Genomic DNA, 14,746 nt, shown 5'->3' on the forward strand with positions numbered 1-14,746 from the left:
AAGCTTTTAAGAACACTCCAGATTTTAATATTCACCTGTTAATACATACAAACTACTGAATATTCAGGTTTTTACCCAGGTATATACCTTTTTTCAATGCCAATATTTAGTATAACTAGGCATATATTTTCAATGACTCACTCTCAAGTTAACTAACTGCATTTTCCTTAAATATGTCTAACGTAAGAAAAAACACCCCCAAACTAGGTAATTGTTTTACAGAATTCAATTAACATTTATGTTTACATGACTTTACCACTATGTTGTAGACACAGGATCTATTACAGCAATCCTAATGCTGAAAAAAATGCAGAGGACTTAAGAAGCAAATGGTAGTACTCTAGCAGACAGTAATACAAATTCTGAGCTTAACCTTAAAAGTTTGCTCGGGCAAAAGACACACTACAATCTGAAGTATTATGATTAAATATTTACATTAGAACTTATTCTCAAACCTGGAAATTGTCCCTGCTGGTTAAATTCTTAAAGCTCAGTATTGTTAAAAACTCTTTGTTCAGTTTCCTCATAATGTAAATAACTGTGTATCTCTGAGAGGAAAAGTATGTTTTAATTGATTTATTTTCATTATTTAGCTTTTGATTTTTAAAAGGCGGGATAATACAATTTAAAAAATACAAAACCAAACTGTTTATTATAGTATAGTTTATTTAATACAATGTTTAACTATAAAAGTTAATACAGCTTCCAAGTTTAAATTTTGTAAAATGCAGTTTGCAGAAAACAGTTCAACAATTACTAGACTAATGATAAGAGAAGCAGCATTTTGAAACTAATTTTACAATTGAGAAGACAACAGCTTTATTTCTAAATTTCATTAAAAAAATATAATCACAGTGACTTTTGGGCTAGGAAAAGAAGTGCATTAACTTCATTTATGTTTTTTCCTTCCACAAAGAGAGCGGCCACAATTTTGTACATCCCACATACAAATACCCAATTCATTTATCTTTCAAAATACTATATACACACAATAGGGGAAGAAAATATACAGCATGTGCTTTTGGTAACATATGGAATTTGCTTAAATAAAAAAAGTCAAACACAAATCCACCCCACCACTCCTTCCCATAACTTTTAAAACAAACCAAACCCCTCAACAACTCCCTACTTCAATCTTATTGATGGAATTTTCTTATTCATGTCATTTTTCTTTTCCTTTAATATATACCTCTTCGTCACATAACAGGCCAAAGACTTTGCACTTGCCTGAATCCACTGAAGGCAGTTAGTTGGGAAGCCCACTGGGGGCAGTTGTGCCAGTCAATGCTGTACTTCCTGGGGCTTATTAATTTTTAAAACAAGTATTTGTAACAAAACACATCTTTTCACAATAAACAGCTTATTAACCTATAATCCTTAGTTTATTCAGTTGTAAATGTGTTAATCCAAAATGAAATAATTACAGTAAACATAATCAAAAGGAAAAAGAATACCCACTTTGTTTCTTTATAACAAATCAGCTGTATGGTAGGTATTTAAAGTACCTTCTGGTGAAGGCAAACTCAACAAGCTTCTACAGAAATTTAGCATAAAAAGTTTAATGTGATGAAAACTATATTACTAACTGGAATGAAGTACAATAAACTACTAAAAAACATACTAACTTGCTACATATACTAACTAAAATAAATTAGAATTGTCAAGTTAATACCACTACCCAAAATACACCCAAAATACCAGAGATCCAATGTGTGCCTATCCATAATGAAGAGATCTTTAATTGTTTAGCTCCATACCTTCCACTAGGCACAAATATCAAAGGCCATTCAGCACAGCCATCCATGCATCAGTATCACACTTGTGCAAAGGCAGATATATCAGATAAATTCTTTGCAACTTCTGAGGGCTTCAATTAAGTAACTTGAAAGAAAACTACATTGCTCTATGAACTTACCAACTATAGAGTAATTTAATCAAAGAATGTTTTAAAGCAATCCAGTAGCTTCTCTACTGCTTATTTCATTAACATTAATCTCACCATAGTGTCAATTTCTGTGGCAGATGGCTTACCCAGAAAAATAATTCATACAAAATAACCATGAAAATTCTACATATTGAAAAAGTTTTCTCAGCTATCACCAATTGAGCAATAAAAATACATCAGCTTAAATATTTTTAAAAGGATATTAAGTCAAAGATACTTTGATATGAACCATAAATTCAGACATAACTATAAAACCAACTTGATGAGAAAGTAATAGTTGACTTTTAGGAAAACAATGTTCAAAGCAAAAACTAAAGATGGCACAACTACTAAATGTAACAAAAGGAAAGTACCATTTGAGCCATGTGCTATTCAGATGCATGTACAGATCTTGAGGTACAGTTAATGCTGTTTAGTCATTTAAAAAATGTTTATATTCTAAAAATAAAATCTAGTTGATTGTCCTTCTCTCAACTCCTTCACATCTGTTCTGTAAAGAGAGCTAATAAAATTTTAAAATAAGGACTATCAATAATGCGGAGCATGGAGTTGCTCTTTTGATAACCCAAACAGAATACTGCATATAGAAATTACTACAATTTTCTCCCTATGGTTCCTTTTTGAAACTCTAAGATTTGGACATCCTTGTGTATAATTTTTAGATAAAGCTCTGGGATCAGACAACATATAAGAATTTTTACTTAGCATGGACTTAACTGTTATTAGAAATCCTTTCTTAAATAGCACCTTTATTAAAGCTCAAATAGTTTATAACAACAATTTTAAAATGCAGTTAACTGAAATTAGGACAAACAATAACTTGCTTAAAATACGTAACATTATATAGCTTGGGCACTCAGACTCAATTATCCCTAATGTGGGTTTGTGGTCAGTCTCTAAGGAATCAATCACCCTGGATTATAATAAACATCTACAACTTTTATCATCAGAAAAAAAAAATTGGGGAAGAATTCATTGTGGATATCTGTATTACAATTTTCCAAACAATCTTATGGTCATTACACTATTCATTCTGCAACAGCTACCACAACGCCAAATATATCAATATTGCATTAATCAATAATGGGAAGTATCATGTTAAGCACTGCTTTATTCAGTACAAATAGCATTGAGTAGCTACCGGATTTACCAAGAAGCTATCTTGGTAACAGAGTTGACACTACACTGACAAATACTAAAGTACAAAACTCTCTAGAGAATACTATTAATTGGAATTTTGAAATTTCCTTTCAAATGAGGCAGGTTTTATGTTTGCTGGATGTTCAATGTTTTATTTTGAAATGACATTACAGAATAAAAGGCTACACATCACAAAAATGGCAAAATACAACACCCAAAACTCTAAATGGACTTTGGATATGTTTAGTGTTTAACTCTGTAAACTATCAAAATTTGCAACTTTCTACTCTACTCTATATGGCAATGTTATACATGCCAAGTTAAAATAACATTAACAGTAATGGTATAAAACCACTTGAATAGAAAGAAACCAGAGTCATAAACATGCTATAGCCTATCGTGATACATATATAGAAAAGATGCATTTTCTTGCCACTTGGAACTAGCTATGAGAGTTAGAGCAGTTCAATTAAAAGAAAGAAACAAAATCCATGCAGAGTTAACACTCAACTCTATATAGGTTGGAGGCCAAAAGAGAAATCTTAGAAGGTAATGCTTCAATACTAACAATTTTTAGAATCTGTATAGCTTAAGGACCTGTGCAAATGGTATGTTTTAATGAGAAAAGCTTTTTTTCTTTTTTTTAAATTTTAGAGAAGGGTAATAACAATTAAAACGTTCCCAAAACTCTTCAAACCAAAAGCAACACAGAATTGAGAATCACAATCTGATTTTCCAAGGTATAGTTTCTGTCAAATGCTGTATAACAGCAACTCAAGCTCAATCAGTATATCAACTGAAAAAAAATTACTCTTATGATTTTTATAGGCAGTTAAGTAAAACACAACTAGACAGGAAAAGCATTAATAGGAAACAAGCTATGGCTAAAACTATAAAGAATAGAGTATGAAGTGCAATATAAATAACTAAACATCTATTTAAAGCACAAATTACTATAAAATCAAAAGTTATGACTTAAGATCTCAGGTTATTAGGACCCTGCTTCTGTGTAATTAAAAGAAACCGCTGCAAACCTCTATTATTAACGCAATCAGAAAATCTATACAAGATGTCTTCTAGTGGCTTCTAAAGTTACTTTAATCATGAGAAACACAAGCTTTTGTAACAATGCATTGCAACCGTTCCAAATGGCTGACTAAACAAATTAGGATGCTATTGGCTAATTGTTGCAACACAGTAATGCATACATAAAATAGTTAAACACAGCACACAGTACTACACCAAAGTGTTTTTCTCATTTCAAGTTTATTAAAACTTTAGCAGTACAAATTATCCACATTGCAGATTATCAAAAGATCAACTCAATGAAATCCACATTAAGAAAAAAAAGGACAAACATAAAACAACCCAAAAACAATGAAAAGGAAAACAACATAAAGGAGATTCATTAGCAAGTCTCTCAAACTTAAAATTCGAAACAGAATGGAAGTTTATATCACTCACTCATCCACTTTTGTCTTCATCTGTTCCAGGGCTTGATTCATGATCAAATTTTTTATTTTTTTCATGTACATGGTCATTTTCTTGACCCTTTGATTTTTGGTTTTCTTTTTCCACTGAGGATCTGATCTTCTCATCCTCCTTATTTTTCAATGTAGAGGACTTTAATTCATTGTCCTGACTGTTTTGTTTTATTTTTGAGAAGGGACTTTGATCTCTATCAGCCTTTTTTTCCCTGCTATTATTTGAGCTATTATGATCACGACTTTTAGAGTACATTCTTTTCTCACTCTCAGAATTTTCTTTTCTGTGTGAGCTCTTACTTTCTTGGTTTCTGTATTTTTCTTTGTTTCTGCTTTGACATTCTTCTCTCTCTGAGCTCCGTGAGTCTCTCCTCCTTCTCCTCCTATCTTTACTTCTTGATCTTCCTGGTGTCATTCTTCTCTCTCGGCTTCGTGACCGTCCTCTTCTCCTGTATTCCTGTTCTCTGTATCTATGGTACTCCTTGCTTCTGCTGCGATCTCTGTCATGGGTTCTTGATCGCACTCTTCTGCTTCTGTCCCTACTTCTGCTTCGTTCTCTTGTTCTGCTATTATAACTGTGTTTACCTTTAGTTATATCACATTCTCTACTCCTGGATTGTGCACGTCTATCCTTTTCCTTACTTTTACTATGATCATGCTCATTACTCTTTGATTCTAACTGTTTAGACTTCTCTTTACTTCTACTCCTTTCCTGATCTTTTCCTTTAGAATCAGACTGCTTTTCTTTTTCTTTAACATTCTCATGATCCCTTCCTTTACTCCGTGACCTCATCCTCTTTTCTTCATGTCTATTATGTTTTGAATCTCTTTCTTTACTCTTTGATTTCTCTTTACTCTTACTCCTACTTTTAGATTTGGCCCTTTTCTTCACTTTGTTTTTATATTTATCATCTTTTTCTGAATTTCTTCTGAGGTCTCTCTCTTTGCTGTTAGATTTATGGTCTTTAACTTTCTTTTCCTTTTCATTTTTTCTGTTTGGACTCTCAGATACATTCCTGTGATCCGTTATTTTTCTCTCTTTTACTCTAACTGGACTTCTCTGATTTTCTTTTATTTCATTCAACTCACTCCTAAAAAATAAGAAAAAGGATTGGGGAAATGTTATTAGAAAAAGAATTGTAGATATTATTGGCTAAAATGATATTCTACTCTTCTTAAAGTATTCAGCAATAATTAAAATGACAATAACTTTATGTATAATAGTAAAAACAAATACTTATTACATTTGAAATAATAGTTAAATCTTACTTATCCCCTTTGATCCATCTTTCACCACTTGATACCCTCATTCTTTGAGCTCTCTGCATCTCTTGCCTCCAATGTGGAGGAGTCTCACTACGTCTGAAACGATCCCTTGATCTGGATCTGGAAGGAGTTCGGTAACGCTAAAGAAAATTAAAAGGGGGAAAAATTAATGGATAAAATATAGAGGGACTCACATGAGTGCTGGGAGGGAGGGAAGTACTGAGGTGAGGGTCAGGAGGTAGTAAGGGGTACAAAATAAAAAAATACATAAAAAGCATTACAACAGTAGCTAAAAAGTGTATGTTTCTAGGTTAAAATAAAATGCCTGATATTTCTATGCCCTGAAAATTACTAAAATTTCCCAATTTTCATTTAGGAAATCAATGAGGCAGAGAAACTTAAGTTGTCATGTTGCAAATTCTAAGTTAAGAAACATTAATCACAAAAACTCTAGCCACTAGCCATACACGTCTTCTCCATGGAAGAGTCCTATCCAAGTAATGCTAGAGCAACTTATAAGTTGCCAAGTTCAATCTAAGTGTTATATATACTTAATGTTTCAAAGCAACAATTTCTCATATTGTGGAGAAAATAGAGTAAATGTGTAGATGTTCACTTATTCAACCCTTAGGATGACCAAACACTCTACTATATATTGAGAGAACATTAGTGAGCCAAGATATATGAGTGTGCTTTCCGGGAACTTACAGTCTACAGGACTTGGAGAACATGTGAATGAACATATAATTAGTTATGTTAAACATATATGCAGCTACAATAGAATGTGTATAAAAGGAAAAGGGAAAAGATGCTGAGATAGGAAGGTTCTGAGTTAAAAAGAAAAGACAGATCAAATATGGCCAAAGCTAAAAATTACAAGGGAAACTAGTACTAGGTAACACTGATGAGGTAAGCAAGGACTAGGTTTTGTGAAGTGTCATAGGCCATCGTAGTAATTTTGGATTTATCCTAAGATCAACGGTAAAGGAGTGGCACAAAAATCAGACTTTCATTTTTAAATGACAATTCTGGCGACTATTTAAAAAAAAGATTAGACAGTGAATCTCAAAGATCCCAGATCCCACTCTGGACTCGGTGGCTCATGCCTGTAATTCTAGGACTTTGGGAGGCTGAGACAGGCAGACTGCTTGAGCTCAGGAGTTCGAGACCAGTCTGGGCAACATGGCGAAACCCCATTTTTACAAAAAAATGCAAAAATTAGCCAGATGTGGTGGTGCACACCTGTAGTCCCAGCTACTTGGGAGGCCGAGGTGGGAGGATTGCTTGAGACTGCAAGGTTGAGGCTGCAGTGTTCCTTGATTGTACCACTGCACTCCAGCCTGGGTGAAAGTGAGACCCTGTCTTAAAAAAAAAAGGTCAGTTTAAGGAGTATGAACTAGCATTAGAAATTTACAACAGACTGGCTAGAGAGATAGGAAGAATACGTTATAAAAGAAATGTGGAGGCCGGGCGCAGTGGCTCATGCCTGTAATCCCAGCACTTTGGGAGGCCGAGGCAGGTGGATCACCTGAGGTTAGGAGTTTGAGACCAGCCTGGCCAACACGGTGAAACCCCATATCTACTAAAAGTACAAAAATTAACTGGGCATGGTGTAATCCCAGCTACTAGGGGGAGCTGAGGCAGGAGGACTGCTTGAACCTGGGAGGTAGAGGTTGCAGTGAGCCAAGATCACGTCACTGCACTCCAGCCTGGGCAACACAGTGAGGCTCCATCTCAAAAAAAAAAAAAAGTGGAAAGAATATTACAAGGAGTAAGTAAGATGAAGACTAAAAATGATTCACTGGATTTTGTGATATGGAGCTAATTATGTATCAAGTGCTGTTTTCAGCAGAACAGTGCTAGTGGAAGACAACTGAAATGCTTGAGGAATAAGTAGGAAGTGAAGACACGAGATAGAAAAGTGTAGCCAAGTTTCTATAAAGTTTTGAAAGCAGAAGATATTTAAATTCTGATGAAGACACTCTAGTAAATAAAAAAAATAAAATACAAGAATAAGGTTAAGTTTTATTTATTTTTAACAAGAATAGAGATACAGTGATTGCAAAGTAACAAGGGAGACAAGAAAGACCTCGATCCCATTTTATACCATGTAAATGTAAAATCTATTTATATCTCATGGATTTTCTGTTGTGAAGTACCAACATACAGAAGAAGCTGTTCAAGAAAGAGAATATATAATTCAATGTCTGCATCTCCCCTAAATTTTACTTACTTGCACATTAAAATAATATTTAAGAAACACCCTAAAATTATTTAAGGAAGACAAATGCAGTATTGTGAAGATCTCCGGGGGAAAGAATCACCTACCCGTGGTCCTCTTCCTTTAATTTTCCTGCCAGATCTAGTAACTAAAAGTCGTCTCTGGTATGAAGCAGGCTGGGAGTTAGGTGGATTACTAGAAGGAAGCAAAGAGAAAGTTAACACATTTTTAAAAAACAACTTTTGTTGGCTGGGCGTGGTGGCTCACGCCTGTAACCCCAGCACTTTGGGAAGCCAAGGCGGGTGGATCACAAGGTCAAGAGATCGAGACCATCCTGGCCAACACAGTGAAACCCCATCGCTACTAAAAATACAAATATTATCCGGGCATGGTAGCACGTGCCTGTAATCTCAGCTACTCAGGAGGCTGAGGCAGGAGAATTGCTTGAACCCAGGAGGCAGAGTTGCAGTGAGTCGGGATTGCGCCACTGCACTCTAGCCTGGCAACAGAGCAAGACTCTGTCTCAAAAAAAAAAAGTCCTTTATTATTATTTCTTTTGAGACGGGGTCTTACTCCGTCACCCAAGTGGGGTGTAGTGGTGTGATCTTGACTCACTGCAATCTCTGTCTTCCTGGTTCCAAGCTATCCTCCCACTTGAGTCTCACAAGTAGCTGGGACTACAGGTATGCACCACCATGCCTGGCTAATTTTTTGTATTTTTGGTAGAGACAGGGTTTCACCATGTTGCCCAGGCTTGAACCTCTGAGCTCAAGCAATCCACCCGCCAAGGCCTCCCAAAGTGCTGGGATTACAGATGTCAGCCACTATGCTCGGCCCCGTGACATGTGATTTTAATAAAAAGGAATCTGGGCCGGGCACAGCGACTCATGCCTATAATCCCAGCACTTTGGGAGGCCAAGGTGGACGGATCACGAGGTCAGGAGATCGAGACCATCCTGGCTAACACAGTAAAACCCCATCTCTACTAAAAATACAAAAAATTAGCTGGGCGTGGTGGCACGTGCCTGTAGTCCCAGCTACTCAGGAGGCCAAGGCAGGAGAATCACTTGAACCCGGGAGGCGGCGGTTGCAGTGAGCTGAGATCACGCCACTGCACTCCAGCCTGCGTGACAGGGCAAGACTCTGTCTCAAACAAACAAACAAAAAACCATAATAATAAAATAAAAATAAAAATGATTCTGTAGAATACAGCTTTATTCATCTTAAATTAACAAATTTAAAATTCTATATACAGTTCATCCGTGTATCCGGAGGTTCCACATCTGAAGATTCAACCAACCAGGGATTAAAACTATCTGAAGGGGAAAAAACCCGACTGAAAAAATAAAAAAATTAAAAAACCCCCAAATATAGTAAAACAAGTATTTACATAGCATTTACACTATATTATTATATAGATTATCATAACACACTAGATACTATAAGTAATCTAGAGATGATTTAAAATACATGGGAATATTAGATTATATGCAAATACTATGTTATTTTTTATAAGAGATTTAAACATCTACATAGTTTGGTATCTGCAAGAGGTCCTGAAACCAATTCCCTATGGATACAAAAGACAAATGTATAATCAGTGGTTATCAAGCCAAAATGGAATGACCAGAGAGTGCTACTAGTAAATAGGGCCCAGGAGGCAGAAATGCTAAGGCCTTAAAATGTGGTCAGCATGAAGAACTTTCCTGCCTCAAAATGCCAATCATGTCCTATTGAGAAATACTGCTATATATACTCATTACTAAGACGAAACTAATTTGATAGTGCTAAGAAAAATTAATGTAGAAGAGCTCAGAAGGTGCTAATGCTGTCGAGAGAACAATTTTAAAATTATCTTATCCCAAAGTACCTTATTATCCTTTAAAAGTTGCAACAGAACTATACAGAAATGTTAAGTAATGTGAACTAAGCAACGACAAGCTGGTCTGAATTAGTCAAACATTCATATCATGGTTTATACCAAAAAGGGAAGCTGTTTGTTTTCCAAAAATAGTACATCAGTTAATATTTAATTAGCGTATTAACAACATCCATGTAAGTGATATGTGAAAAGTTGTTCAAATATTTTTTCTTTAATCTTTATTTCCTTGGAAACATCCTTTCCAATACTAGCAGAAAAATTAACTCAATCCAACTCCTCAAATTTACAAAGTTTCAAATACTACATCTTATTTTTATATTTTTATTGTATAGAAAGGATTGAAGTATAGAAAGATTACTCAGAATTTTTTTTTTTTTTAAAGACAGTGTCTCACTCCCGTCACCCAGGCTGGAGCTCAGTGGTAGGATCACTGCACTCTGCAGCATCAACTTCCTGGGCTCAGGTGATTTTCCCATCTCAGCCTCCTGAGTAGTTGGGACTACAGGCATGCAACACCATACCCAGCTAATTTTTTGTTTCAGTAGAGGTGGGGTTTTGCCACGTTGCCCGGGCTTGTCTCAAAATCCTGAGCTCAAGTGATCTGCCCACCTTGGCCTCCCAAAGTGCTGGGATTACAGGTGTGAGCCCTATGCCTGGCCAAGAATGTTATTACTTGTATTATGACAATGCATTTCTGATCATAACTAACAGAAAGATTTCAATATTCTTTTCTACTTTTGGACATAGGTATTAAAATGACTGATAAAGAACAATTAGTATTACAGATATTAATAACGTAGATTTATGTAGTAAAATTTTTTCAGGATTTGAACATGACATCAGTTTTTATTACAATACTGTAAACCAAGTAAGGAAAACAGCAGTTTTTCCTATTAGACTAACTGAAAAACCAAGGTTTTTATTTGCTTAAAAGTTTAATGTACACAAATAACACGATAAAACACTATCTTGTTTTACTGGTTAAACAGTATCTTGTTATTGGTTTGGAATGCAGCTTAACATCTCTTTTTTGTATTAGTGTTTATCATGTGTAACTACTTCACAATCTACTTGTCAATTTACCTTTCTAATTATGTGGTTGGTAAAAAAGAACTTTGCAGAAGAACATTTTATTAAAAAGATTTCAATCTTGGGACAAGGTCAATTAAATCTTGTTTAAAATAAATAAAAACTTTTTAAAAAGAAGAAAAGTTCTATAGTGAACCATGTGAGACAAAATATACACATTTACATACCACTCTCTTTCTCTTTCTCTCTCTCTGTTTTTCCTTTCCTTCTCATCAGCTTTAGGAGGACTTTTTCTCATTAGGAATCTATTTTCAGGTATAGGAGGGATCTCTTCTGGACGGACAGTAGACTGGGGTTGGGCTTCAAGATTTTCAGCTTCACTCTCACTAGATGCACTTAACAAACAGAAACACACGAAACAAGTTACAGTTGGTTATTATGTCCTTATGCAAATATCCAATTGTTGGTATTTCTTTCCTTTATATCACTATAATATAAACATCCTGTCCTTACCAAAGATGTGATCGCATGGGAAAAATCTTCTATTCCTCTGACAAACCAACTAACCAATCAAAAAACAAACAAAACAAAATGTTTCGATTATCACACTCTCAAAAAATATTTTCCTACAAAACGGATAAAAAATATGAAACTATGTGGGGAATGCGCTCTGATAAATTTAAAATACTTTAAAACATGGGTAAAGAAATTAATTGCATTTTGAGGCAACAGGTAGATGAAGACAAGTTTTAGTACAAACACTGATTATTTCAAACAAAATGGAAAAGAAAGTAAAATACACGGATATTATCTGCTTTCTACTCTTATGCTATCATAAGAGCTACTGAAAATAGGAAAAACAATTGGTGGTTTTCTGCAATTTTCATGAATCCCATAATCCTCCTACAAAACATACAAATCTGTAACACCAAAGCCATCATTTAATTGAGTACACAAAAAATGAACTGATGGGTTTTGTTTCAAAAGAAAATGAATGTACCCAAAATTTAATCTACAAACTATAGAATATCAAAAGTCTTACGGCTCCATGCTATATTTCTCACTATTTTAACAGTTTCATATAATTGACCCCAAATCCTAACAGATTTATTTATAAAAAGGGAATCAGAATATAAAGCTAGCATTAGAAAAGTAAAATTAAGACCTCTTCTTGCTTTTCTTTCGCTTCTTCTTTTCTTTCTTGTGTTTTCGGGAATTTTTCCTATGTTTCTTTTTTCTTTTCTTTGATTTCTCTTCAGAAGCACTTTCAGAATCAGAGGAATCAGAAGAGGACTGAGAATCACTTGAGCTATCTGAGTCACTAGATGAGGAGGAGGAAGATGATGATGATTTATGCCTTTTCTTTTCTTCTTTCTTAACTTTAATAAAAACAAAAAGGTTTTGATCAACAATTTTTAGACGAACTTTGTGGAAGGAGATTTAAATTTTCTGCAGATTCTCACTGAGTCCAGTATTTAGCACTTAGATCATCCAGCTATGTGAACTGGAAAGTACAGGAAAGCAGTCGAGACTTAGGATTAGAGTCCAGATCTCCAGAATTCATCAGTCAAAGTTGTATGTATTAATCCAACTAACTTTAAAAAATAGGTGAGTCTAAAATGCTAAACTAATGTTATCAAACATCTGAATAAGAAAGTTTTCTAAAAGCACAGAATAACAAGAGTCCCACGTTCTAATCTTGTAGTTTTCCACTTTCCCTCTTTATCAAGATTGGCAGAACTAGTGCGGGAAAATAACAGAAAAACTGCTTTAAAGAAACATGGAGAGGTAAGAAATTTATTTCTTTGGCATGGGCTTATATTTCAATGCCCGAGCAGTCTTCTAATAATTAAGAAATCTAGCTCAAGAGGAGACTGATAACAGAGGGAAGTCAATTGCCCATGATGAACAGAATGTTTTGGGGACTCTACAAAAAGTCATTTTAAATTGAAATTTTATTTCAGTTAAGGAAGCAGTAGCTTTAAAAAGGGCAAATAAACTCAGAGTTTAAAGGATCATTCAATTAACATTAGTAAGTAAAGCTAGAAGGTGTAATATAACAAGAATTAGAAGAAGATACTACAAACTAGAAGGCGCTTGACCTATCTAAAGATATACTTATTCAAATCATGGTGGATTTGAAGAGGCTAACCGGGGCCAAAGATGGGACAATACTGATATATAGATGAGAACTACAATAAATTGAAATATATCAGATTATAATAGAAATCCATTAGTTCACAGTGATACTCATAAAGTATAAAGCATTCATCCTGCCTTTCTGGTACAAACTGCACCACTTGCTCATGAAATAGATGAACGGAAATAGCTCTTTGTCAGAAGCATTCCAGGCATACATGAAAAAGAAATTGAGCGAGACTCTGTCTCAAAAACCAAAAACAAACAAAAAAAATCATTGTTTCACAACTTCTTGTGAGGCACTGATAACCATGGCTGCTGCAGAACACTGAGACAACTTGTCCTGTGTGACTCCTGTTTTCATTAGAAGGAATTTTTTCTTTCTTTTTTTTTTTTTTTTTGAGACGGAGTCTTGCTCTGTCGCCCGGGCTGGAGTGCAGTGGCCGGATCTCAGCTCACTGCAAGCTCTGCCTCCTGGGTTTACGCCATTCTCCTGCCTCAGCCTCCTGAGGAGCTGGGACTACAGGTGCCAGCCACCTCGCCCGGCTAGCTTTTTGTATTTTTTAGTAGAGACGGGGTTTCACCGTGTTAGCCAGGATGGTCTCGAACTCCTGACCTCATGATCCGCCCGTCTCGGCCTCCCAAAGTGCTGGGATTACAGGCTTGAGCCACCGCGCCCGGCCTAGAAGGAATTTTTTCAAGTCACAACTGCATCTGATCAACATTACATAACATAGTAAGTATTCAATTAGTAAAATCCAGTGTGTTCAATTATAGAAAACGCTGCATGACAAATGACCTTTTTTGATAAATACATTTCAAGGAAACATAAAACAAGATGGCAAGAGAATTTATTAAAAAACAAAACACAACTTACAAGACCAATTTCAATGTCTGAACTTTATTTGGATTGATTCACACAACAAAAAATTAATTAACATTAATGAAACAGTTACAATTTGAACACTGTCAGAATATTTTATATTTAGGGATGTGTATGTATGTATCATTATGGTATTGTTTTTAAGAATCATCTTTTAGAAATAACATTTATTGATAAAATATTATGCCTGGAATTTGTTTCAAAGTAATAGGAAAGGGAAAAGTGGCTAGTGATGGGTAAAACAAGTTTGGCCATAAACTCCCAAAGCTAGGTAAAGAACAAGTATTTGTTATACTATTTTATTCACTTGTGTATAAATTAATATTTTCCATAATAAAAAGTCAAGGAGAACAAAGAAAATATATCTTTGGATTATCTGTTGGCTGTTTGGTTACAGAACCTTAGTTGAAAGGGTTAACAGCTGATTTGTGACCTTTCCTTTAGCCTCACCTTACCCTCAGGAACATCTGAAATTTGGTATTTGGCAAATTTATCCTTGCCTTTTTTTTTTTTTTTTTTGAGACAAGGTCTTGCTCGGTTGCCCAGGCTAGAGTGAAGATCTTAGCTCACTACAGTCTCCACCTCCCAGGCTCAAGTGATACTTCTGTCTCAGCTTCCTAAGTAACTGGGAACACTGGTGTATGCCACCATGCCCTGCTAATTTTTTTACTTTTATTTTTGTAGAGACAAGTTCTCCCTATGTTGCCTAGGCTGGTCTTGAACTCCTGTGCTCAAGGGATCCTCCTGCCTCAACTTC

At 35.1% G+C, this 14,746-nt stretch overlaps 1 protein-coding gene across 4 annotated transcripts in view; it reads right to left on the bottom strand.

The window, feature by feature from the left end:
- Positions 1-646: 646 nt before the first annotated feature.
- PPIG (peptidylprolyl isomerase G) overlaps positions 647-14,746 on the bottom strand; it is a 59,313-nt gene continuing 45,213 nt past the window's right edge. For all 4 annotated transcript variants that reach the window (XM_033231198.1, XM_033231200.1, XM_033231199.1 and 1 more), the window contains exons 10-14: positions 12,133-12,346; positions 11,195-11,362; positions 8,164-8,251; positions 5,839-5,975; positions 647-5,660 (exon numbers count right to left, since the gene is read on the bottom strand). In XM_033231198.1, coding sequence (XP_033087089.1) covers positions 4,550-5,660; positions 5,839-5,975; positions 8,164-8,251; positions 11,195-11,362; positions 12,133-12,346 — 1,718 coding nt within the window. In that variant the 3' untranslated portion in view covers positions 647-4,549. The remainder of the gene's footprint in view (positions 5,661-5,838; positions 5,976-8,163; positions 8,252-11,194; positions 11,363-12,132; positions 12,347-14,746) is intronic.

This window comes from Trachypithecus francoisi, unplaced genomic scaffold (genome assembly GCF_009764315.1).
Source record: "Trachypithecus francoisi isolate TF-2019V2 unplaced genomic scaffold, Tfra_2.0 Lachesis_group13, whole genome shotgun sequence".
NCBI classification, from domain to species: domain Eukaryota; kingdom Metazoa; phylum Chordata; class Mammalia; order Primates; family Cercopithecidae; genus Trachypithecus; species Trachypithecus francoisi.